The sequence below is a fragment of the Mustela erminea genome, chromosome 15 (assembly GCF_009829155.1).
Source record: "Mustela erminea isolate mMusErm1 chromosome 15, mMusErm1.Pri, whole genome shotgun sequence".
NCBI lineage: Eukaryota > Metazoa > Chordata > Mammalia > Carnivora > Mustelidae > Mustela > Mustela erminea.
In genome coordinates, this window is record NC_045628.1 from 84,269,695 (window position 1) to 84,296,859 (window position 27,165).

A 27,165-nucleotide genomic window follows, 5' to 3' on the forward strand; every position below is an offset into this window, starting at 1 on the left:
CCCCTTCCCTTAAGCTAGGACTCCTATCAACCATCCCTGATTTCTTATTTTTTGAAAGTGCTATCTAAAATGAAACCTTCTAAAAAATTCTTCCTATTCCTCTGATTATGTTACAAACACAGTGCCCCTTACTCTTTTCAATCTCTTTTTAAATGATTCTCTTTTGGTGAGCTGTTAACTCTGATTTCACTATCCATTAGACATTAAAAAATACCTTTGATCTCTCTCCTCCCATCTCCAAGATGGCACCTACAAAGATGCAATCACTATGGAAGATCTTCTCTCATTAAGTATAAATAAATTTTTGTTTGTATCTAGAAATACTGAAGAACATCACACAGCACTTTTGAGACCTTCAGCATGAATCTACTATCCGGTTTACATCTATGTACTTTGTAGTACGACTTGCAAATGATCTATTCTCTTGTTATGACAAAGCTGATCTTCCTTTGCCTCTGCCACTTTTGAAAGTTAAGGGGCAGTGTACCATAGCTATGGATCCAAAGTACCCTTCCAACCCCTACTGTCTAAGAAAGTAATGGCATTGTCAGCTCAGATGATATAATCCTCATATAATTTTAGGAGGCCCATTGCTTGAACCTAGTTTTACTGTAAAAATTTCAGATCCTTTTTACATTGTTAAAGTTGCAATTCTCAGTTTAACTTCACCCCTTACTCCTTACTCCTATTGACCTAATTGTATTATTACCCAATAAAACAGCTAACAGGGGCATATCAAAATTGGAAAAGTTGACTGTGATAGCTACTATAATAGGCAGTACTCAGGTGAAGAAGCTGTGGAGGGAATCAGTAAAGATGTATGCAAAGTAGATAACTGATTTATCACACTTTTTAAAAGCTCATTTGGGCTGAGCATGGAGCCTAATGCAGGGCTTGAACTCTCATGACTGTGAGATCGAGACCTGAGCTGAGATCAAGAGCTGGACACTTAACCAAATGAGCCACCCAAGCACCCCAAATTATTGATTTTTGAGTTATATTTTGTATATCTAAATGCTTAACTCAGTACCTGGTATATAAATGTATGGGAGAGGGAGAAGTTGAAAGGGAATTGGCACTTATTAAATATCCGCTATGGTCGGGAACTTGACAAATGTTTATTTATTGATAAACAAAAAGACATAAAAGGAAAAAAGAACTGGTAGAATATGTGTGTATGTGTATATGTATGTGTGTGTGCTCATGTATATATAAAATGTGTACATATATTTTACAGATATATGTGTTTTACATATTTCATCAGATTTAAACACATATATTACATATATCAGTAAAATGTCTAGATAGGATTTCCTGGGCTTTTTGTAATTTGCTTCTGATGGAAATATCAAAAGAGGAGTTTCACAAATGTTTTGACTAACAGCATTATTGGAATAAATATCCAGCTTTCCAAAGTGTTAACTTCAAAATACAACACTCATTTGCATATATAATTTCTAGAATTTTGTTTTTAAAAAAACCCTTTTACAAACTTTGTAAGTAAAGTCTGTAGTAAGAGAGAGGTACACTTGACATTTACCTTTATGCATTGATAAATGTAACCCTGTGGTAGGAAAAACTCTGAGAGTAACAAACTCCAAGGTCATACATCCAGGAGAGCAAAGAACATGGATCCTCACTATACCCACATGTGGATAACAGAATTTCAGGTACTGCCCCCGTTCTCCTTGGTCAAATAGGAATCAGCCTTATCAGGTGCTTGCCTGTGTCAGACACTGTCCTAAGTGTTTTCTATGTATTAACCTATCTCCTCCTCTCAACAACCCTATTAGGTAGATCCTATTTTCACTTCCATTTGACTGACAAGGAATCTGTGACAAAGAGATAAAGTGGGAGTGCCTGGGTGGCTCAGTGGGTTAAAGCCTCTGCCTTCAGCTCAGGTCATGATCTCAGGGTCCTGGGATCGAGCCCCACATCGGGCTCTCTGCTCAGCAGGGAGCCTGCTTTCCCCCCGCCTCCTCTCTCTCTACCTGCCTCTCTGCCTACTTGTGATTTCTATCTGTCAAATAAATAAATAAAATCTTAAAAAAAAAATTCTTAAAAAAAAAAAAGAGATAAAGTGACTTGCCCAAGGTCATGTACAATATGGTGACTTGGAAAAAGAGGTCCACAGATGTTGAATGAATACCCGGATTGAGAAATTAATTACAATGACCTCAAATGCAGGGCAATAAGCCAAGGGCCAAAGGAAAGGAGCATGTTCTGTTGAAGACACAAAACCTCACACACTCTGTTATTATGTGTATGACGTATTTGGAGGTGGCCGGGATGTAAACAGCTAAGACAGTTTTAAGAGGAAAAGGTCAGTGATAAAGAATCTTATTGCACAAGCTATGTGCATGGATTAGACAGCTGAAATCAGTGCTTTAAAGAGGATAACCTGAAGGCCCCCCACCTTTCACACCCAGGAATTATTTATGGAGAACTTGGCCTAGAGCAGGAATTAGCAAATTATAATCTGGGAGCCAAACCTGGCCTACCCCCTTTTTGAACATCTAGTGAGCTAAGCATGGTTCAGACATTTTTAAAGCTTGGGGAAAAAAGCAAAAGGATAACAATATTTGTGACACATGAAATTTATACGCCATTCAAATTTCAGTGTCAAACATGATGTTTCAGAGAGCCCAGCTATAGCCACTTGCTTACATGCTGTCAGTGCCTGCCTTTGTGACACCACAAGTATGTGTATGGCCCTGGAGCCTCAACTGTCTACTACCTTGTTCTTTACATAAGTGTGCTGACCCCCTGGCTTAGAGAACACTATACCAGAAAAACAGGTGACATGTTAGGAGATGAGACCAGCAAAACACAAGAGAAACTTCTTCAGAATCTGTGGCACAGAGCATACTTTGGTGCCACTGTGAGTACTATCAGTTCTCTTCTAATACTTATTGCTAATCAAGTTCCCTTGTATATACTAGCTTCCAAATGCTTAGATACTAAGGGCATTCAGCACATTTCCTCTTTGGCTTTCTGAGGTGAAGAGGGCACTTACCCTGGAACTTAAGCGGAAAGGAGTGACACACTGGTGAAATGAGTCCTCAGTCCCTCTGGCCTTCTCCAGGCTTTTTTTGCCCCATTCATACTCACTCCCTTTCTTCTTAGAGGTCAGCTACATTTTATTGATGTGATTCTTTGAATTTAGATATATTTACATGTGCTTTTCCTATCCTACCTCCTTAAGCTAATCTTTTGTCCGTCCATAGGTGGTGGTCACTAAGCATGAGTTGTTCACTCTGCCTGGGACATCACTGAGGTCCCCAAAACTGTGAGAAGGTATTCTATTTAAAAAAAAAAAAAAAAAAAACAAAATCCAAAAAACTTACCCTTGGACTATAGTTTTACAACAAAATTCCAAATTAAAAAACAAAACATGGTTACAATGTATTTTATAAAAGACATGTTCCTCAAAACGTTGTCTATAAAAGTTAATTTCTGCTCACTGAATCATATTACCCTCCTCACTTTCATTATAAAATCATTTTAGTGTAAAACTAAGAGATACACTGTCATGGAAAAGTTCGCAACCAAGACATAATAAAAACTAAAAAATGCAGCAAACTACTAAGTAGCACACAGAGTAAATAAAAACAATTTTAAAATGAAACATTCATAACATAGCACTCAAGTCACAAAATGCAACCATCATGCTAAAACATAAAATGTAAGATGTAAAGTGCTTTACAAGAAGGCACTCTTGTTTCTTGAGGACAGATACCCATGAGAAGCAGATGTGCTCTGCAGATTTCTTGGTCTTTTAACTCAAGGCAACACATTAGGCAGGAATATGATTGCTCCTCTCACCTGGCTTATCCATGTAGACCATACATAGGCTGACTATGGAGACTTAGAACTTGCAGAATATAGCTCTCCTTGTGGAAGCTGACTTTCAGTGTGACTTAACTTTTTTCTGAATTGTTTGATGTTTTTGCACTGAGCAGCTGAAATCTTAACCCCAAATGTGGGTCTTAAAAGAGTCATGTGTTTCTACTTCAAGGAGTTAAAACATGTTCATTTCATTTTAAGTTAACTCTACAAAAACAAACTAAAGTACTGAAAATCCTGGAATGGATAGTCAATATTCTTAACCTAACATTATGGCTTTTTAACAGTTTGTATCAAGTTAATAATAGTAATAGCTACTCAGCATTGGAGTGTGTGTCAGGCATTGCACTGAGCCCCCTTCCATGAATCAAGCATGTAATTTTAAGTTAGTTTCAAGCTCACACCACCTCCCAGGGTAATATACTCAGGAGTGAGAGAGCTAGGGCATGAGGCCAGAGGCTGGATGACTGCTGCTACTGTGAATTTATATTTGGTGGTAATAGTAGCAGCAACCTTTCCATACACACTATATCACATTTACTCTTGTAATATGTCATTTAAGATCTATCAGCATCAGCTGGGACCTCGTCAGAAATGCAAATTCCTGGGTGTGGCCCAGACTGGCTCAGAAATGCTGGACTAGGGGTGCCAGGGTGGCTCAGTCAGTTAAACATCTGCCTTGGGCTCAGGTCATCATCCTGGGTCCTGGGATCAAGCCCCACATCAGGCTCCCTGCTCAGCGGGAAGACTGCTTCTCCCTTTCCCACTCCCCCTGCTTGTGCTAGCCCTCACTTTCTTTCTCTGTGTGTGTCAAATAAATGAATAAAATTAAAAAAAAAATGCTGGACTAGCAGCTCAGCAGGCTGTTGTCACAAGACTTCCAGGTGATTTTGCCACAGGCTAAAATTGGGGAGACCCACTGAAGAGGACAGAAGCTGAGGCTTATTAAATAAACTAAGCAAAAATAAAGCTGAAGTAGGACTAGACTGATCCACAAAAAAAAAGTGGACGATTTTCAAGGGCCCTCAAGATTTCATTTTATATGAACTAGTAATTCTGATATTTAAGTTCCCTATGATCCTCGCTCCTGGGCAATACTCTAATACTCTAAAAATCTAGTTGTAGGCATTACATTTATTTTAACAGCTTAAGGCTGGCCTCTTTTGGATGCATTTGGAAAATCAACCCTTTCCACTATCTGACCTGTGGATCTAATCCAGACAGAAGTGTCAAGTATTTCCACATAAAGATGTAAATGTGCATCTCTAGGTTTCACAGGTAGAAGTGGATGATGGGTAAGATTGGGGCCTGTCGCATGTGGGTTTGTACTGGGAAGTCCTAGCTAAGGCATAATAAGGGGGCCAGTGGCCACTCTGCAGACAGTGACTGGGACTGGTGGAGTGGCAGCAAGACTGCTGGTGAGGAAGGCACACCCACAGTGTGCTGCAGAGTGCTTTGGGAGGGCCCTATGAGGTGAAAGGGAAGAGAAAGCGAGAGAGGCATCCACAGCATGGTTTATTCAGACTTCAAAGCCAGGACAGCCTATCCTGTGGCCTGTGCAAAGAGCTGAAGAAAAAAAAGGCAAAAAATATGATTCTTGAAAAAGTGTCAGGGTGGAACCAGCAAGGTCACTGAAAGAAGCATTCCAGCTTGTGCTGCAGGAGGAAATGAAGTCTGGGACTCCATGTAACTGAAGGGATCAGGAAATAAGGAACAAAAAGGCAAATGGTAGGAGAAAAAAAGCAAATAAGAACCCTGAAAAGGAAGTAGCTAATGCTTTAAACTTGTGCCAAAAGAACCAAGCAACATGAAGCCCAGCTTGTAAAAATGCCCTAATAACACAGAATTTCCACTCCAAAATTTCTTCCTGTGAGAATAAAGCTTATTTGTACACTAGAACTGATTGTGTTGGGCTGAAATGGACTGGATGAGAGAAAATAAAATGTATTAAAAAGAGAAACCAGGAGCAGGAGGTGTATTTGTAATAGAAAGGCCTCTCCTTCCCTGCCCTCAGGTATCAGATCTGGAACAGCCACACCTTTCTTCACTGAACTAACCCTGACCAAGGTGGAGGTCCCAAGCCCAGGTGAGGTATTTCATTTTGTTCTGAGACATAGCATGATTTAAGGAGTATTACAGAGAGGTCATCTTGCGGGGAGCGGGGGCTGAACCATTCTTCATGTTGAAGGATCTGGCACCTCAGTGGCCTCTGAAGCACACTTTGATCTTTCTGATGTTTCTAAAGAGGCAGACATTAGTCTCTGGACCAGTGTCGTCTGGGATCTGGCTCAGCACCAACCGATTCAAGGTTCTTAGAGCATGCCCTGGCCCTGATGTTTCTAAAGCAGGTTTTCAAACATTCCAGACATCTGGGTAACTCAGGCTCAGGTTTAGGCTTTAACACTGGTTACATTTTGCAAGCTTATGAATTACCAGAAAAGGCTCTGAGAACTTAACATAGGCTGTTGGGGGCTGTTCTAGAAGGAACTGGTTGGTTACCCTAAACTTAAGATTTTTAGAGGAAGTATAGAAAACTTAGAAGATGGTGACCTGGTCCTAGAATTCTGATAAATACGTAATATTTCCCTAGGGGTTACTCAAGATAATTACTTCTTGAAGGACATTCAATTTCAAAAAAGCTTGTCTATCACAAACTGCTTGCCTCCTAAGAGCAACGATGAATAGGGAGCAGCAAGTTGGTCTGTTGAACCTAAGTTCCTCTTAACTATGGCACAAAGCCTTGTGTGCTGACTCCTTGCCCATTAGGGACATTTTTGGTACATACAGGTCCCTGATCCCTCATCTACAATTTCAAATTCAAAAGCTTATGAAAGCCAAGTTTTTAGGTAGCAATAGGTAAACTTCATGGGCATAAAGCCTGACTTGACCTGAAGTTATTTTTAACCATCATTTTAACCATCGTTTATCATAAATGTTAACCATCATTTATCATAAATATTTTAACCATCATATATCATAAATGTTGTTAACATTTATGTGTTATTATTAACATATTTTGCCAAATTAGTAATAGTTATATTTGACTGAGATGATCTCCATGGGTATTATATATGGCTAATGCATGATAATACTTCTCTAAACTTCAAAAAATGCTGAATTCCACAACACACTTGACACAACAGGCTTTGGATAACAAGTTGTAGGCCTGTAGCTCTCCAGCTTACCAGAACTGTTGGGACATATCTCTCAGACCCAAGACTCAGTTAAGTTCAAGCCCGGAGGGTTATGTGAACACATGAAAGCAGGAATGGGGCCAGGTTAACAGAACTGAGGTGACATCTGAGGGTCAGGGGACACTATGGAGATGTCAACACCCAGTATGACCATGGAGGGCTGACCAGATTGTAAATGGTTACTCCCTGCTGTGGCAGACTGCTCTTGGCATTCCTGGGACTCAAGCTGAAAGCTACTTCTACCAATTTCTGAAACTCTGAGTAAAGACTCCTGTGACTCAAGGGTAAAAAGGCAAGGACTGTGAGGTTCAGCTGGAGAAGCTGGACTGCTCCTTAGAGAATCAAATTGTCTTGCTAGAACTAGATGCTACTGGTGACTGTAACTGCTTAAACCTATCTGGCAAAGCAGAGCTTAGAACTCAGGAAAGAATCTTTATCCCTGTTGCAGCTTCTATCCTCAGGAAATTTAGAATACACACATGCATTTCTTCCAGCACAGAAGCAGTCTTAGCAGCACCTGAAACTTGTGTCTTTCCAACTAGATGTTAATTTCCCTGGACCCAGGGACCATGTCTTACTCATCCACATGTCCTCAGCACTTAGCACAGTATCTATCTGGCACCTGGTATGCACCCAATAAATGTTTGTGTATGAAAGACCCACCTGAACTAAGGGTCCCCATTTGTCTTTGTCCTGACTTCTAGATGAAGAGACGGAAGAATGAAGTTGAGCAGCAGCATGGACTTGGGTCACTTATGCATGAGAGTGCTGAGTATGGATATAAGAGAATATATGTGTATTTCTAGGTCCCAATTTCACATTTATTTTTCCAATTAGTTTCTTTCAAACCACCAAATTTCTATGAAGTTTAACTTTTACTACCCCCTGATGTAGACAGAGGAGGTAGATTTTGTTGAGGAAGAAAGAGAAAAGGAAAACTTAACAATCTTCTTATTAAATAATGTTGTGACAAGCAATCAAATTCAAGGAGCTGAGAGATGCAAACAAATTTAGAAATCACTTAAAGCCTCCAGCATTTACATGGTTGGTCCAAAGACAGAAGGCTGTAATGAACCATGTCTCCTAATTGCAAGACTCACACTATTTCTACAAGAAAAGTGTAAAGACTCAGGACTGCCAGTGTTCTTTAAGATTATCTTACTTCTCATGGTACTACCTTAAAACGTAAATTTAAAAAATATAATACAGTAAAACCTCATTAGTATGGCCATCCATGTTCATATATGCAGCATGAACCTATTTAATTATCACTTAGTAGAAACAGGTATGGTTAGTTAAGAAGTAATATCCACTAACATTTACAGTCATTTACATAGCAGACTGCTTACAAAATTAATTACACTAAATGACTTTTATTGTGTATAGAACAAGCAAACAAAGGACATTTTTTTTTTTTTTTTAAATTCAAGGTGTTTCTAGTAGCCCATGTACTACCCACTTGTCAAAACCAGTATTTCAAGGAAATGGGAAATACTTACCACTGCCGGCACTCCCCTCTCTTCTGCTGCGGGAGCCCCCACTGCTGTCTCTGCCAGACTTTATGCGCTAGAACAAGAAGACAAGTTTCAAACAATAAATGATAGACCCTCAAAGTTGAATATAATTAAATGTTGATTTTAAATTAACGTTGCTCTGTTGCCCTTAAGATTCACTGCTCCTTCTCCCCTTAAAGCTGGGTTCGAATTGCTCCTTACCCAAGAGTGGACTTAATGGGAGAAAAGATGAGGCTGTTGTGTCAATAAAGTGCTCATAGCCTGCCTGCTACCAGGTCCTCAGTCCTTATGAAATACTCAGGGAGCACTTTCACTTACACGCGCAGTGTGACGTTGCTTACAAACCCAATATTCTCCCGATATGAAAGTTTAGGTCTTAAACCAGGGGGCTAGCAGGAGACAAGGGAATCCACAGAAGGGCTATTTCTTGAGCCAGTCCTACTCTATAATGGCTGGACTTGAACTATTTTGGGGAAAGGAAAGATAAACTGGCTTTTGAAATTCAACTTCTACAATAAAAGCGCAACTAATATCTCACAAAACACCTAAGATCTGTTCAGTAGTCCATTTTCGTAGGTACAAGCTCACCCTTAAAACATAAGAACTATCTCCAAGCTGTGACATTCTTGGGTTTCTTGAAGCAATTTACAGTTATTTTGTGTTCTGCTTATATGTTAGACTTTTTGTATTGACACCAAATTGTCCTCAAGTCATACTGCCAGATTCTCGTACGCCTAATGCTGTGTTTAGATGGACAGGGCAGTCAGTGACCAGAATCAGACAGTTTTAATAAATATTTACTCTGCAGCTGACTTAAAAGTTATAAACACAGGTTGGTATCTTATTTAGATTTTCAATAACATAAACTCAATTTCATATTTAATTTAAAGGACAAACCCTGACCCTGACAACTCCCCAGATGCTTGTAAATCATCAGATCATGGATGGCGTTATTGACATAGTGGTCTGCTAGGAAGAAAAAAATTTCCTTTCAATAATTCAAGACTCATTTCTGTAAAATGGAATACCCTCCTAAAACTCGGAACTTCTAAATACATGTAAACATGCTCACATTATTTCTGTTAAAAAAGAAACCTCCCTTGAAATCCCATCTCTCCCCTTTGCCCCTTCTCTTTTGAAAATCTAGAAATGATGATGTAACAAAATAAAAATTTTAATGTCTATAATCAGATTTTAAAACTTGTTTAAATCTCTCCACAGATTATTTCTAGCTTATCTAAAACACCTACAACACAATACTATAAAATAAACTTAAAAAGACAAAAGCCCATGTAACTTGAAATTTTTTCAAATCAAATGTGAGACGAGATCTTGCGTCCTGCTTTAGTAACCGTATGTTTATAACAGGACAATTTAGAAAAGTGAACACTTTCCACCATCACTACATTCTTCACCCCATTCCATCTATTCTTTGCTCTCATCTAGAATTTCCCAAGCCTTTGGCTTTCAGCCATCTTTTCCTAAATTAAGTCCCTTAAAACCTCACTTTACTTGCAGCCTACTATCACCCCACCACTTTCAGTATATCTCCATCAGGACCTCCAGGCTCCTTGTTCACCCACTTGTCTTTCTGCTCCACTCACCAAGAAACCTAAAACCTGGCTTGATTCAATGACTTCTCCTCTTCTCCTACTCCCAGGACACCGTGTCCTGCTGGACACATAACACATAAGGACACAACAGTGTCAGCCTCCAGGGGCCTCCCCACTGCTGGCTCAGCCTCTGCCCCCAGGTCCCACAGAGCAAGCATGTTTTTAATGTACCACATTCTGTCCTTTTCACCTTTTTTCCCCCAGTTTAGGAGTTTCGTCTTTTTTTTTTTTTTAATTTCTTTTCAGTGTAACAATATTCATTGTTTTTGCACCACACCCAGTGCTCCATGCAATACGTGCCCTCCCTAATACCCACCACCTTGTTTACCCCAAAGATAACAGATGTAGTGAAAAGAAGGGCCATCTGTACCCCAATGTTTATAGCAGCAATGGCCACGGTCACCAAACTGTGGAAAGAACCAAGATGCCCTTTTCACCTTTTGAAACTGACTGCCCCTCCTACTTTGTGAGTAAAAGGCAGCCCGCACAGTTTGGTGCTTCCTCTTTCTATGGACCCTCTCTGTCTGCTACACTCTTCTTTATCTTCGTCCCAGCTCCCCACTCATCCCTTAAGGTTCAGTTCCACTCTCATCTTAGGGAAACTCCTGTGACCCAGGCGACTGCTTATTCAGTGTGCATACCAGCACCTATGCCCTCCTCACACTCATGGTCCTGCCCTGCTGGTCTTTTTCCTTTACCACTCTCCTGTGGGCAGAGAATGTGGGGTTTTGTTTTGGTTTGTTTTTTGTGGGCAGGGGGTGGGGGGAGAAGAGGGAGTGATTGGAGGATTCAAGGGAAAATCTTAAGTGAGAAGGAATCTTAAGCAGGCTCCATGCTCAGTGTAGAGCAGGATACCGGGCTTAATCTCACAACCCTAAGATCATAACCTGAGCCAAAATCAAGAGTCAGATACTTAACTGACTGAGGCACCCAGGTGCCCAGAGAATGAGTTTTTTTTTTTTTAAATCCCCTTCCAGCTGAACACCTATTTGCTTCTGAAAATCAAATTTCACCATACTGAATCTTGTGTACTTTGTTCTCTAACCCTCTTTGGTATTTTGGCTGACATTTTTCTCCTCCTTTTCATTTTACTCAGTCTTTATTTCTTGCTCTTCCCATTTTGTTCTTTTCCAGACTATAGTCAAGTTTGACAGAATGCCCTGCAGCTGACTTGTTTGTGTCCAGTGAAGAAGAAATATAAAACATCTCTTTAAAAAATGTTGCTAAGTGGTGCCTGGGTGGCTCAGTCACTAAGCGTCTGCCTGGAGAAAGTTATTTAGTCATCATGGGTCTCAGTTTTCTCATCTACTAAAAAAATAATAAAGCCATACCCAACATCATAGGACTATTGTGATTATTAAATTAGTTAACACACATAAAGTGCTTACTTAGAACAGTACCTGTACCTATCACGCACTCAGTAAATGCTAGCTGTTGCTATTATTGTCTAGTTAAGCAGGAATTAATTGTCTAGTCAAGTGGAATTAAAGGGAAAACTGTAGCCAGAACCATGAAGAATGCTAACATCATTCATGACCATTCATCCAGCACCTTTACTTCTTTTCCCTCCTGCGGCAAAACTTCCACGGTTATTAGTACTTCCAGAGGAGAAGAAAGGATAAAGACAGACGGTCAACTTTGTATTCCTTTCCAAGAGTTTGATGTGATTATCTATGATATCCCTGCTTTCAATTACATGGTCCATTTCACAAATGATCTCAAGTTCACAATATAGAAATGTTCTTCTTGGGCAAGAAACACCAAAATTTGACTGTAGAGTTACCAATTCTAAAAAAGATATGTGACTATCTAACAGTGTGAAAATGCTTAAAGAAATCAAGACATATCTGTATAATAGTGTATTATGCAGGCATTAAAAATGATTATATGGAGAAATTCTAATTACGTAGAAAAATGTTAAGTTTCTGCATTAGGACCGATTCTAAACAAGAAACACAGAGAAAAAGCAATACATTTTAAGTTCAAATTTAGAAAAGGAGAGTGTCCTTAATTCAGAAGTTTATTTATTATATTTTGTTTCATAACTAAAAGTGCTTTATGAACTATGCAAGCCAGGAAATAGAATGCTCTGCCCCATGGGCTCACAATCTCAGAAACACAAACTGAAATGGGACATGCAACAATTAAAAGATAAATTAGCTCTCAGATAGTGAAAATTCTTTCTCTTTGTCTCTTCTTCCTAGGACCTTTCTTTTCCACTATTTTTTCTCCTTCGCTTTCTATATATAAGCAAAACATAAGTGAGAAAACATCAAGAACATGTTTAAGATTTAATGTGGAGTACCAAAGAATAGAGAAATTGATTTTAAGGGTGCTGCAGAGAGAGTGATTTGTGGGTGAGAACTGTGACTCTGATTCTAAAGAAAGATTAACCAGTTAACATTTGAGAGAAGATATTAAGGATAAACTATAATGAGAGAAGATAGCAAAGTGACCTTAGGTTTTATACGGATTACAATGAGGGCAGAGATAAAATATCACCAAAAGACGCACAGCTCAAGCACTGTAAGATGTTAATAATTGGAGTAAATAAGTAAGAGAAACACTGGATCTAATCTAAATGCATCAATGGTAACTTGTATGAGTTTACTGAAGTATTCTTAATTAAGTCATTAGGGAATTATTTAAGCAAAGACAGTGGAAGGATGTCAGTTCTATGAGATAAACAGATAAAAACTGACTATAGTCAATGTATATATAAGTATTTTGATGGAAGAGGAATCAAAAGGCTGAGTACTAACTAGAAAGGAAAAGCAGTCTCAGTGACATTTTTATATTCGCTTTTTTTTTTTTAAGGCTTTATTTATTTGAGAGAAAGAGAGAGAGCGAGCAACAGAGGGGTGAAGGGCAGAGCAAGAAGCAGACTTCCCACCGAGCAGAGAGCCCTGTACAGGGCTGGATCCCAGGACCCTGAGATCATGACCTGAGCTGAGGCAGACTGACAGATGCTCAACTGACTGAGCCACCCATGCTCGCCTACATATTTATTCTTAATAGTATGATCCAACAGTCCACGAGAATATTAGCTCACAGCAGTCAGCCAGACAAAGAGTTTAACACCACAGAGAGAGAATGCATAAAGGAAAGAAGATGAGGTAAGAGGACAAAGGAAGAGAGGAAGCCTATGTAAAGATGAAGTACTACGAAGACCAGAACCAGAGCACAGTATAAATAATGGCTCAAACTAAGCATGGGAAAATTAAGCAATAAAAAAATTGTGCAAAAGCAACTCTGCATCTCTTTAAAGGGGGAGTATTTGGTCTCTGCCCTTAAAGTTCATTTCCCAGGGACTCCTCAGAATCAGACTTCCTACAGCTTGTGTTATCAACCCTTGTTAGAAGGGCTTTTAGAAGGGAGTTAGAAGGAGTTATCAAGTTAGAAGGGCTGCTATTTATTATGTAAAACACTAGAAGTCTACTAAATCAGAGATGGTAATGCATATGCCAGTTTTCTTGATTAAGGTTGTAAGTTGCAAGAAGAGTATTATGCATGATCCATAATTTGTATTAGTTGTGTGTTTTCTGTTCAGTATAAACTTAAACTACTGATCATTAAACTTAGGAAGCCTTAAAGACTTTGACTATTTCCATGGTTCTATACTAAGTAACTTGACATAACAACTAATTTTAAGCTCTAAATAATGTTCTTGGTTTGAAATATATACTTATTTTTGATTCTTCTTAATGAAACACATTTAATAGTGATTATGAGGACAATTATGATAACCTGAATTTTGATTTATACCCATTTAATTTGACAAAGCTTTCACATAGGTTACCTAACTTAGCAACTGATTAATGGTAGTAAATTGGTCTTTGCAGCAAGTTTTAAACTATATACCCTACCATGGCATTTTAATGCCAACTTGATATTTTACAGGATTTTTAAGGTAAAAATTTATGTCATGCTCATAATCCTTAAATAACTGAGAATAAAACAACCAGATCACATCTCAAAGCAAAGATAACCATACTTTGAAACCAAACATGGACTTTAGATTTAATTATCCAAGATAATTAATTTCTTAAAAAAGTCTAGTCTTAAAGAATATATTTTCTTTCAATGAAAGGCAGACACTCAAAAATCGTGTTAAATTTTTAAATATTCAGTCTTAAACCTAAGAGAGATTATTCTCTTAAAGAAGTAAAAATAAGAACGCGGTTATTCCACATATTGCATGAAACACAGAAATAAAATGCTTCCATGTATATTAATATTATCCTCAGAGCCATGTTCTACTACATAATGAAAAAGCTTAAGGAGAAAGTACTATTATTATATAGTCTTTAGCTTGGCTTCCATGGGCCACAGGACACTCCAATTGAAATTAACTGCATAAATTAATCTGTAAGTTATTTTATGTTGGGGAAAGTTACAGTGATTTGTCTATGAGCAATCATCCATGTATGTTGATTCTGATGCATGCACTTTCTCCTATTAAGAAGTGGTTCTTGATAGAATTTTATCCTCAAAGTAGAATTTTAGCTATTCTTCCTTTTGTGCCATAGCAGAAAAAAATTTCAACTTTATTTTATTGAGAGAAGCCCTCAGAATCACTCAGTTGAGCTACAGAAGGCTGACATTTTGAAAATTAACAGACAGCAGTTTTCGGCCCATATGAGATACCTGTTCCCTTATTTCTTTCATTTTTTCCAATCTCTTGAGTTTTGTTGCATATTCTTGAACTTCTTTTAATCCAATATCTGTGCAGAGACGAACCAAGAAACGCAGACCTAAATTGTAAAAAAAGGTTTTAGAAAAATATTAATGCACAATGTTGAAAATATAACAAATCAAAGTCTCAATCTTGGGGACACAACTAGGAATGATACTCACAGTGTTTGTTTCTATTAAAAATTAACTACAGGGCACCTGGGTGGCTCAGTGGGTTAAAGCCTCTGCCTCCGGCTCAGGTCATGATCCCAGAGTCCTGGGATTGAGCCCCACATCGGGCTCTCTGCTCAGCAGGGATCCTGCTTCCCCCTCTCTCTGCCTGCCTCTCTGCCTACTCATGATCTCTGTCAAATAAATAAAATCTAAAAAATAAATAAATAAATAAATAAAAAATTAACTACAGTTTGTATTCTCTGGCCCTAGGGAAATGGTCTTCCTTGAAAGAGGACCTAAAGGGACAGACTCTCTACCTGCCTTGCCCTCAGGTGAGACCACACCATCTACTTAGAGGCCTTCCCATAATCTTTATGTCTTTATCTGTTTTTCCTTTACACCACTTATGACTACTGACATATGTATTTGTTTATTGCCTTTCTCTTCGCAGGAATTTTTCATCCGTTTTCTTTCTGCCATGCCCACAGTACTTGAACAGTGCTGTATACCAACACTGTAGCATTCACAAGAATTTGTAAGTCAGCGATTCATGACCACTAACATATTGTAAAAGTAATGGTACCAAAATAATTTAAAATGTCATTATATAAATTGCCCATGTATACATTTATCTTAATAATTCATAATAAGAACATAATTTACATATATTTTACAAATAATACTTAACTATTTCTCTTACCTACCTATCCTTAGAAAGAGTAGCTTAGGAATATTTAATGTAAAATAAAAATCATTGTTTTTGGTAGATGGTCTCTGAAATTTAGTATGTCATCTAAACTCTCTAGAGCTGGTCAATTTTTGCTAACTGAAGAATATATCTTAAAAATGAATTATCCTGTTGGGTTTATCAGAAAACTACTCTGCTCAAAACAAGATATTACACCAAATTTTTTTTTTCTATCACTATAGTTAAGGTAGACAAAGTATAATTTGTTTTGAAAATTATCCAGGCCGAAGTCATCTTGAACATTCCCTATGGCACAGGTAATCATTCATTTAATTTTTGGAGTGAATCCTTTTTTAAAAAAAGTATTTTAGGGGCGCCTGGGTGGCTCAGTGGGTTAAAGCCTCTACCTTCGGCTCAGGTCATGATCCCAGGGGCCTGGGATCGAGTCCCGCATAGGGCTCTCTGCTCAGCAGGGAGCCTGCTTCTCCTCATCTCTCTGTCTGTCTCTCTGCCTATTTGTGATCTCTCTGTCAAATAAATAAATAAAATCTTTAAAAAAAAAAGTATTTTATTTATAAGTAATCTCTACACCCACACAGAGCTCAAACTCATACCCCTGAGATCAAGAGTCACATGCTCCACCCACTGAGCTGGCTAGGGGCACTTTAGTGTGAATCTTAAACTCTCAATAAAGAAAGCCATTTGGACTTGCGTGCAGATTCTCCCTGTATTGGTCCAGTGCAGAGGTACTATAGCCACCGCGGGGGTTCTTCATCAGCGGCAATTCTGTCAATGCAATTTGGCAATGTCTGGGGACATTTCTGTCTTTGTAACGAGGGAGTGGAAGTGCTAGGAGCATCTAGTGGGTAGAGGCAAGGGATGCTGCTAAAATATTTTATAATCTGTAGGATGGCTGCCCACAATACAGAATCAGCTCATCCTAAATGTCAATGGTGCCAAGGTGGGGAAGTCTGCCCAGCAGACTTTTGGGTTGCTTCATTTTTACAAAAGATATTGCTACCACTCATTTAATCTCTGAATCACCAGTTTCCTAAAGTGACTGAGATTAAGAATCACATAAAAAAAAACTTAAAAAAAAGACATAGGAGGGGCATCTGGGTGGCTCAGTTGGTTAAGCATCTGACTTCCGGCTCAGATCATAATCTGGGGTCCTGGGATTGGGCCTGTATCAGGTTCCCCGCTTAGCCGCTCAGCCGCTCAACCAGGGAGTCTGGTTCTCCCTCTCTTTTCCCCTCCCCTCCATTTGTATGTGCTCTCTCTCTCCCTCTCTCAAATAAATAAATAAAAATTTAAAAAAAATAGGAAATGAAAGATATCTGTGTCTACTGCAAACCTAAATGAGAATCTCTGTAGGTTGAGCTAGAAATTTACGCTTTTTAAAGTTTTTTTTTTTTTTACATGTAATTCCCAGAAAGCCTGTTTCCTGATGGCATTTGCAAACTACCCCTGTAAAAACAAATCAGCTTCTAATCAGCATTAGAAAAGTTCTTGCTCCTAAGATGCTACCAAAGGTCATAATTCTGAGCTCTCTGCTGTTGATCTTTCCCAAAAGCCAAATGGAGAAAAAAATTAATGAAGGAACATGCAGTACATCTCATTCCCGGATCAGGCTGGGCCACTGGAAAACTTGGCATGGAAAAGATTTATCTTACTGAACTGAAATGGATTGTTTATAGTGTTCATTGTTACTGAAAGACAAAATTAAGAAGTCTTTCAAACATTTTATTTGCTGTGGGGATGTCACAAAAGCAAGGAGCTGCTACAACTTTAATTGATCTTATCAAATATATCTTTTGCTTTCACAACATAAATGAAGAGTTAGAAATGAATGTTTTTGTCTTCCCAAGGAATTACTTTGTTTCCTCATAAATAGAAAAGATTATATAACTGATTACATTTTTTCTCTTTCCTTTAGGTGCAAAGCTATTCAGGGCCAAATACAGAGTTTAGTGGGAGTATGCAGCATGTAAATATGGGTATTTTGTATTTTCTTGATTGTGATTTTGTTGTTGGGACTCCCGTAATACTTCACGTTATTACTTTAAGTTACATAAAAACCATTATGCAACAAGATAGGGAATAAATGAGTATTTTCTACAAAGCGAATTTCACAAAAGAAAAATAAGCCCAATACCAACATAATGTTTTAAACTTGAAGTAACGTTAAAATTCATTTGCTATCTGTATGAGCAAGACAATTGTTCTACTTTCATAAACTCTGAAAGTATTTTTCAACCTCAGAAAGTTGCATATTAAGTGGAGTTAAAAATGCCTTTTCTGGGGTGCCTGGGTGGCTCAATCGGTGGGGTGTTTGCCTCTGGCTCAGGTTATGATCTGGGGACCCTGTGACCCAGCCCCACATTGGGCTCCCCAGGGAGCCTGCTTTTCCCTCTCCCTCTGTCCTTCCCCCTGCTCATGCCCTCTCTCTCTCACAAAAAAATAATTTTTAAAAAATGTGTTTTCTATAAAACATGTTTATGAACTTTAAAAAAAACAAAATTTATTCTTCAAATTTCATAAAACCTGAAATACAGATGTTTACAACTAAAGAGAACCCAGTGGTATACTTAAATCCATCAAAAATTAAATTCTATACAATGTACCTGCATAGTCAAAATTTCTGATCATATAACCATATGTGTAATCATGTATCACAAATTATAGGCTGGTAGTTATATATGCAATTACTGTAGCAAATGTAGGTATCACACTTAATGACATAAAATGTGAGAACTTATAGCTTCAAAGTTACAAGGTGTAAACTCACATTCAACATTTTCTGGAAATTTTCTGTGAATATCCTTATAAGTATCTAATGCTTTTTGGTAGTTACCTATAAATAAAAAAAGAGAAAAAGCCACACTAGCAGATTATAAAACTTAATAAGATTCAGCAAAGTAGTAATTTTAATTCAAGACACTGGCACCATTTATTGGTTTAATAAGAAGACTTTCATGTCTTTCACAAGCATATATAAACTATGATTAATATAACTTCTGAAAGAAAATGTACAGAGAAATTTGAAAAAGGGGTAGAGCAGAAGTAAAAGAGTGATGACTGAAACTTAGTTTAGTCTTTGGGGCACCTGGGTGGCTCAGTCAGTTAAGTGGCTGCCTTTGGCTCAGGTCATGATCCCAGGGTCCTGGGATCAAGCCCCACATTGGGCTCCCTGCTCAGTGGGGGACCTGCTTCTCCCTCTCCCATTCCCCTTCCCTGTGCTCTCCTGTTCTCTGTCAAATAAATAAATTAAAATCTAAAAAAAAAAAAAAAAAAGGGGTGTGTGTGACTGGGGTGGTCAGTTGTTAAGCATCTGCCTTCGGCTTGGGTCATGATCCCATGGTCCTGGGATCAAGCCCTGAGTCATGCTCTCTGCTCATCAGGAAGTATCCTTCTCCCTCTCCCACTCCCTCTGCTGTGTTCCCTCTCTTGCTGTCTCTCTCTCTGTCAAATAAATAAAAAAAATCTTAAAAAAAAAAGAAGACAAAAAGCTTAAAAAGAGAAACTTAGTTTAGTTCTTAAAAAAAGTGTCAAAAATTAAGATCTATTCAATTTCTAAAAATTAAAGATTATTTCAGAAGAACTGATAAATTCAAAAACTTAAAAACTGAAACATTAAAAAGTTTACAGAAGCATTTTGTTTTATAATACTATAAATTTAGCTTCATAGCAGCAAAGAATAGGAAAAAATGAATTTTCGATCTTTGCTAAAATCTCAGTAAACAATGAATCTCTCTAGGCCCTACTATCCACAAAGCCTAGCCATCCTGACCCTCCAAGAGCTGTGGTGAGAACTGGATGCAACAGAGACAGGAAGTACCCAGCATCCAGCAGCTCTCAATAAATATCAGCTTCTATTCTTCTGATCTGTACTTCAGTAACACAAGGGAGGTTCCATCTTAAATCACTCAGAATACCTCATATGTATGTACATTTTACATAGGCCTGACACAGTAATGAACACTGGTAACTCGGAACTCACTCTGATATCAATAACATGTGCATACAGGACAGTGATGTTATAGATCTCATAGGAAATACAGTAACAGCAAAGACCAATGATCTAAATGATTTGAGGACTCCTGCCATTCTGAAAGAGCTCACGGGGATAAAGAAAGAAACCCACAAAACTGGATGAGAACACTGTAAATACTGTCACATCTGTGCTCCCCTTGGATTGAGGAATTTATTTTCCTGGATCATTTGGCTCTATAAGAGGGATTACAAATCTATTAACATTTATCTCCTTACTTAATCTCTGCTGAAAGTCTTAATTATATCATTCACTTCTGGTTAGTCCAACACTACTAATTTGCCCTGCTCCATGCTTCAGGACAAGTGTAGCAGTACAGGATGGAATAAAAACAGTTCCTGAAAACACAAAGATACCTAGTGGTATTTGGTATAGAAAACACTGCCCCAGTTGTTCTGGTCCGGGGCCTTCTTCAAGCTCCTCTGGTGTGAGACAGTTTTTGAAAGTTTGGCAGAGCCTACTACGATGTTTAGAATTAGGTGAACAGAAAATGGAAATGTAAACTAATGTGTACAGAATGTCTATTTTTCTGAGACAAAGTTGTCAAAATGATTACATGTTAACTTTGAAAAATAATGACTCTGTTCTTAATAGCAGTGATGGATTATATGATTAAGACCCACTTTGTAAGCCTAACGTTTTTTTGTATGTCGTAATTACTATGTTTCTCATATAATTGTTCAATATATATAGTAATCAAAAGCTAATGTTTTAATAAACAAATATGCAGTTGGAAAACCATTATGTGGATAATTACCTAAAAGATATAAAGAAGTAAAGTATATAAAATGAATAAAATTAAAGCATTTACCACTTCTTCTAAAACAACTAGCTACCATCAGCTGCCATTTCACTTGTGTAGGCCTATAAGAGAAATAAATTATATGAAATCAGAGATGAAATAGAAATAATCTGTGATGATCAGTTTTATAAAGCTATACATCTATATTATCTTTCAAGTTTTTTCAAATCTTTTTTGACCTTTGATTAGATCTTTATTATTGACAATGGCATATATATAATTTCTTTCATTATTACCTATCATACGCATATTAGAAAATTTAAATTTAAGAGTTCTTCAATCTAGTTCATGCTTTATTTAGATTTTATGTGAACCACTTAACCTGTTTGGCTAAAGACAACTGCATTCTATTTTAAACATTATCATATCTTTGCCATAATTTTATACTTTGGCTTAGTACCGTAAGGATTAGAAATTTAGTCTTGCAAACTAAGTACCCATGAAGCAATTTCTGACCTTGTGTGTGAATAATTAGATAAAGATAAAGACAGAGTAAAAAAGAATTGTATTCATCCTTTTTTGACCTCTTAAAATTTTTTCTTCTTCTTTTTTTTTGGTGATCCTGCTTATTATGCAAAGCTACAGGCTCTCAACCTTTTTTAAAGATTCCATTATGCAGTATTTGAGGGTACTACCACATTATGTAATTCAACCAACACTTATCAGATGGACCATTTATACAAAATTTGGGGAATACAAAGCCAAATAAGATACCTGCCCCCGCCCCCTCAAATTTTATAACCTTTTCCTTTATAAAAAATCTGTGTGTGTATGTGTGTGCTCCAAAATTCATTGTTTATGTACCTCGCCCAGTGCTCCAGGCAATACGTGCCCTCCTTAATACCCACCACCAGGCTCACCCAACCCCGTATCCCCTTCCCCTCCAAAACCCTTGGAGTTTGTTTCTCAGAGTCCACAGTGTCTCATGGTTTGTCTCTCCCTCTGATATCCCCCAACTCACTTCTCCTCCCCATCTCCCAATGTCTTTTTCTAAAATAAGTAATCATGACCAGGATTTCTAAAGACAGTTACAAATATCTAAGAAAATAAGAAAACAAAATTTGAAGAAATGAAAGACCAGGAAATAACTGAATGTTTTTCTTTCTTTTTAGACTCTTCCTTCCATTTACCTGATGACTTCAAAGACAGATAGCCTCACCCCTACTCAAATTGATGGCACAGCTACCAGATTTGGAGTTAGATTAAATCAGGGTTTAAATCACAGCCCTACTACTTGGGCAAGTTACTTAACCTCAAATCCACTCCCTACATAGCCATCCCCTTTGATCTAAAGAAAACATGTATCTAATCACATTACTTCCCTCTTTAAAATGAATCACCTCCCTTCTAACCACATGTTAACTCCAAGGTCCTAATCCAGTTCATCCACTGTTAGCCATTTGCTGCCTCTCCAACTCCATTCTGTGGTGCCCTGCCTAACATTTCATGCTACAAGTCCAAACAGGAGGACAGAGTCCCCTGCATTCACTGCATTTTCTAGACTCCTGGTCATTCCACACACCATTACTTCTACTTGGAGGCTCATTCCAACCTCGTTTATGCTCTTCCATGCTTGACAGGATTAGACATTTTAGGCACTCTTCTAATGTCCTAGAATCTGTTAGTATTGCATTTACTATACTACATTATTATTAAGTTTTGAAATATCTTATTAAACTATAAATTCCCAAAGGAAGCAGAGTCTTTGTGTTCCTAGGACCTAGCATGATGCCTGATATATACTGGGAGCTCACTAATCATTAATTCCTTCTCATTTACATATTCAAGTATGTATCTTTATTATTTCCTTCAAGGTTGGGATTATGATTTTTAGTTTGGTAACCTTTTAATTCTGTGAACTTGGTAAGTTATTTAAAATTCCATCTCTGTTTACTCATCTACAAAGTGGGGATAATAATAGTACCTACTTCGTAAAGTTGTTGTGAGGATTAAATAACACAATATATGTAAATAATAAACACTAGTTATTATTATAACCACTTCTTTTCTCTTCTTTAGGAAAGCCTTATTTCATGAATGTCACCTACTGGGAAATTTAAAAAACACTAGAGCAGTAGTGTATGCAAGGATATGTATACATCCTTATATGGAAAATGGATTAATTATTTTCTTTTTTTTTTTTTTTTTTTTTAAAGATTTTATTTATTTATTTGGCAGAGAGAGATCACAAGTAGGCAGAGAGGCAGGCAGAGAGGCAGGCAGAGAGAGAGAGGAGGAAGCAGGCTCCCCGCTGAGCAGAGAGCCAGATGCGGGACTCGATCCCAGGACCCTGAGATCATGACCTGAGCCGAAGGCAGCGGCTTAACCCACTGAGCCACCCAGGCGCCCCGGATTAATTATTTTCAACCACTAAAGTAGCCCAGTGAAGAGAGGAAGAACAGAGTTCAGTGACTTAATGTTAATAAGGAGTAGATAACATTCTGGGTTATTAATTATAGTAGATCATTACTGCAGATTATCTGCGACATTGCTCGCTTCCATTAGCACAGATAATTGGATACTGATTTAATGTATATGATCATCACAAGCTTTTATGCATTACAATAGTTGATAAGCTGTCATGTATAATAAATGAAACGAAGTACAATTTAGGACATGATATAGATGTATTTTATTAATCTTCGGAATTAAACTGCCACGATCCTATTGTTACTTTTAGTAACTAGAGAGAGGCGAGACGCTATTAATATAGGTTAGGACAGTTTTGCTGAAAAGTAAATGAAAAAGCTAATTGTTTTGGCTTGTCTCTTTTATCTGTCTTACTATCAGAACCTAGTTTATAAATAATAAGTCAAGTTTACTTCTTGAATGAATACCTACTTCTCTCCCCAATCCTCAAAGTAAAGAAAAATACTACTATTTTACAGATAGCACATTAAAGACATAGTGATTTAAAATAACATCCCCTTGCCCCAGCACCACCAGCAAACTGGTTATAAATTGCCTAGCACAGTATAATGAATAGAGGACTGTACTAATTGTTTGAAGTATTTTAAATCTACAATGACTTAGCTTTAAATTATAGAATTATGAAATTTTAGAAGTGGAAGTAGCCTCAGACAACAATTCATTCTACCTGTTCATCTTCAAGGAGAAGGAAATGGAGATGCAGACAAGCTTGCCTAAGGTCACTGTCCCAACAGTATTTACCAGGATAATATCCCATATAAATCTCTTATGTCATACTTTCAGAAAGTAATGAGGGATAGAGTCTGAGAATTACCACAGGGAAGAATTATGATCTCTGTATTTGGAATAAGTAAGCACCACTGGAAAGTCATGACTTCTGGATTTAAGATGGCAGAGTAAAAACCTTGTACTTTACAATGAGTTTCTGGAAATCACCCCCCCGCCCAAAACAGGGAGGATAAGAAAGATGAGTTCAAATTCTGTCTCAGATGAAACTTTAAAACCATATACAAATGATGGATGATGGATAAAAAAAAAGTGGAACCTGACTTTAGCAGGGCAAAGAAAGATAAAACTCAAGTGCTTGCCAACAGCATACTGAAAACATGTGTTCAGATCTTCTCTGCAAACATAAGAAATGCTCAAGAATTGGAATCACCAGCTCTGAGGAAGAGGGGGTAGGCATGAAACTACAAAAAGGAAAACAGGCTGGAATGTGACTGAAAAGCAGTTGGACACCCCCTCTGTGTAGCCAGGGCACCCCTACTCCTAGGAGCTTCAGGAAGACTCCACCCCAGGGTGCTGGACGGAAAACTGAAGGATGGGGCAGAGTCTGCTTCTGGAGCAAGGAGATGCTCAGTTCAGCCCCTTTCAGCTGCTGGAATGACGAGAGCCAGGCTTACATTCCTGAGGCACATATTTACCTATGAAGTTACCAGGATGCTCCTCTGAATACACTGAATGGCCCCAGAGAAAAGACTAGAGTTTTAAGATGAACTCTCAGGAACAAAACCGTACTATCAACATGTTCTAATGTAGCATTTTGTGAAGGTGCTACTGGCATTTAGGGTGAGACAACTCACTGCACAGGTTCTCTGCACATTACAGAATGTTTACCATCCTTGGTGGCTGCGTACCTAATACCCACAGTGCTTCCCCATCATCATGACAATAAAAATACCCTTCTCCCTACGTTTCCAAATGGCTCCCCCAGCCTAGGGCAAATGTTGCCTTTCTTTGCTCACATTATCTTTTTTCTTTAGTTTTTACATCTTCTATTGTGAAGTATAACACATATGGAAAAGTTCACAAAACATATTACACAGCTCAATAAACCATCATAAAGTAACTCATGTAATTGCCCTGCAGTTCAAGAAACAGGATATTGCCAACACCCTAGAAGCCTTCTTCACACTCCCTTCCAAAATTACTTCCTTCATCTACAAAGGCAACTACTATCCTGACTTTTTTTTTTTTTTTAAGATTTTATTTATTTATTTGACAGAGAGAGAGATCACAAGCAGGCAGAGAGTCAGGCAGAGAGAAAGGGGGAAGCAGGCTCCCTGCTGATCAGAGAGCCTGATGCGGGGCTCGATCCCAGGACCCTGAGATCATGACCTGAGCCGAAGGCAGCGGCCTAATCCACTGAGCCACCCAGGCGCTCCTACTATCCTGACTTTTTAACACTGATTTAGCATTTTTGAACTTTACATGAATGAAACAATATCTAGGTACCCTCTTTTTATAGCTTTATTGAAATACAATTCATGTAGCATATAATACACTCATTTAACATGTATAATTCAAAGGCTTTTGGTATATCACATTAATTTTTTAAAATTATGATTAAAATATACCTGATAAAAAATTTGCCATTTTAGGTCATTTTGGGGTGCACACTTCAGTGGCATTAATTATATTCAGAATGTTGTACAATCACCACTACTGTCTTTTCAAAACCTTTCCATTGGCCAAACAGAAACCACACAACCTCTAAGTATTAACCCTTCATTTCTCCCCCGACTCTAGTAACCTCTAATATACTGTCTCTGTGAATGTGTCCATTCTAGGGCACATGGGATCACACCATATTTGTCCTTCTGTGTCTGGCTTCTTCTTTTTTTTTTTTCTTAAAGATTTTATTTATTTATTTGACAGAGAGAGAGATCACAAGTAGGCAGAGAGGCAGGCAGAGAGAGAAGGGGAAGCAGGCTCCCCACTGAGCAGAGAGCCCGATGCGGGACTCGATCCCAGGACCCTGAGATCATGACCTGAGCTGAAGGCAGCGGCTTAACCCACAGAGCCACCCAGGCGCCCCTGTGTCTGGCTTCTTTTGCTTAGCATGATGTTTTCCTGGTTGTAGCATATGACATATTGTAACATGTGTCAGAATGTCATTCCTTTTTATGGCTGAATAATACTCCATTGCATGTATACAACCACATTTTGTTGTTTATCCATTCATCAGGATGGCTACTTGGGTTGTTTCCACCATTTGGCCTTTGTGAAAAATGCTATAATTACTCATATACAAATACCTGTTTAAGTTCCGGCTTTCAATCCTTTATATATATCTAGGAGTAGAATTGCTGAATCATATGGTAATTCTAAGATTAGCTTTCTAAGAAGCCACCAACTGATTTTCCATAAAATACCACTTTACATTTCTATCCACAATGTACAGGGTTACAATTTCTCCATGTAATTTTATTATTATTATTTTGTTGTTGTTTTTAAATGTAACAGCTGCCCTAAAATCTGTGAAGTGGTGTCTCCTGGTGATTTTGATTTGCATTTTCCTAATGACTAATGATGTTGAGAATACTTCTGTGTGCTTAATGATCATTTGTATACCACTTTAGGGAAATGTCTACTCAAATCCTTTGCCTATTTTTAAAATGTCTTCTTGTTCCTGTTGTTGTTGAATCACAGAAGTCCTCTATATAGTCTAGATATAGTCCCTTATCAGATATACGCTTGCAAATATGTGGGCTATCTTTTCATTCTGTTGATAGAGGCTTTTGATGTCCAAAAAGTTTTAAATTTTGATGAAGTCTAATGTATCTATTTTTTTTCTTTTATTGCCTGTGCTTTTGATGTCATTATATCTAAGAAATCATTGTCAAATCCAACAGGATAAATATCTTCCCCTCTGTTTTATTCTGAGAGTTTTATACTTTTAGGTCTTACATTTAAGTCTTTGATCTATTTTGAATTAAATTTTATATGGGCTAAGGTAAGGGTCCAACTTCATTCCTTGATATCCACGTGGAGATCAATATTTCTGAGTGCCTTTGATTGGAAAGACTGTCCTTTCCTCATTGAATAGTTTTGGCACCTTTGTTGAAAATCAATTTACTATATACATGAGGACTTCTCCCTGAGTCCTAGATTCCATTCATCTCCATGTCTGTCTTTGTGTCAATATTGTTTTGATTACTGCAGTTTCTGCACCAAATTTTGAAATCAGAAAGTGAGAACTCCAGCTTTTTTCTTTTTCAAATTGTTTTGGCTGTTCGAGATCCCTTGAGATTCTATATGAATATTAGAGTGAGCCGGGCAATCTGCTTTACTCAGTCCATCATTTCAAATGTTAGTTTCATCTGGAAATAATGATTAATCTGGGAACCCAGTGGCCAGTCAAGTTGACACATAACATCAATCATCTCAGTAGAATTC

General features: G+C 37.9%; 1 protein-coding gene across 5 annotated transcripts in view; it reads right to left on the reverse strand.

Annotated features, from left to right (window-relative positions):
- The window catches only part of IFT88 (intraflagellar transport 88), a 151,878-nt gene that overhangs the window by 16,266 nt on the left and 108,447 nt on the right, over nucleotides 1-27,165 (reverse strand). For 4 of the 5 annotated variants that reach the window (XM_032314579.1, XM_032314581.1, XM_032314580.1 and 1 more), the window contains 4 exons: nucleotides 20,566-20,618; nucleotides 18,492-18,557; nucleotides 14,815-14,921; nucleotides 8,540-8,606 (listed from right to left, as the gene is read on the reverse strand). In XM_032314579.1, the coding sequence (XP_032170470.1) occupies nucleotides 8,540-8,606; nucleotides 14,815-14,921; nucleotides 18,492-18,557; nucleotides 20,566-20,618 (293 nt within the window). Of the gene's footprint in view, nucleotides 1-2,091; nucleotides 3,303-8,539; nucleotides 8,607-14,814; nucleotides 14,922-18,491; nucleotides 18,558-20,565; nucleotides 20,619-27,165 lie in introns of those variants that run through there. The other variant, XM_032314582.1, reaches the window with a different exon arrangement.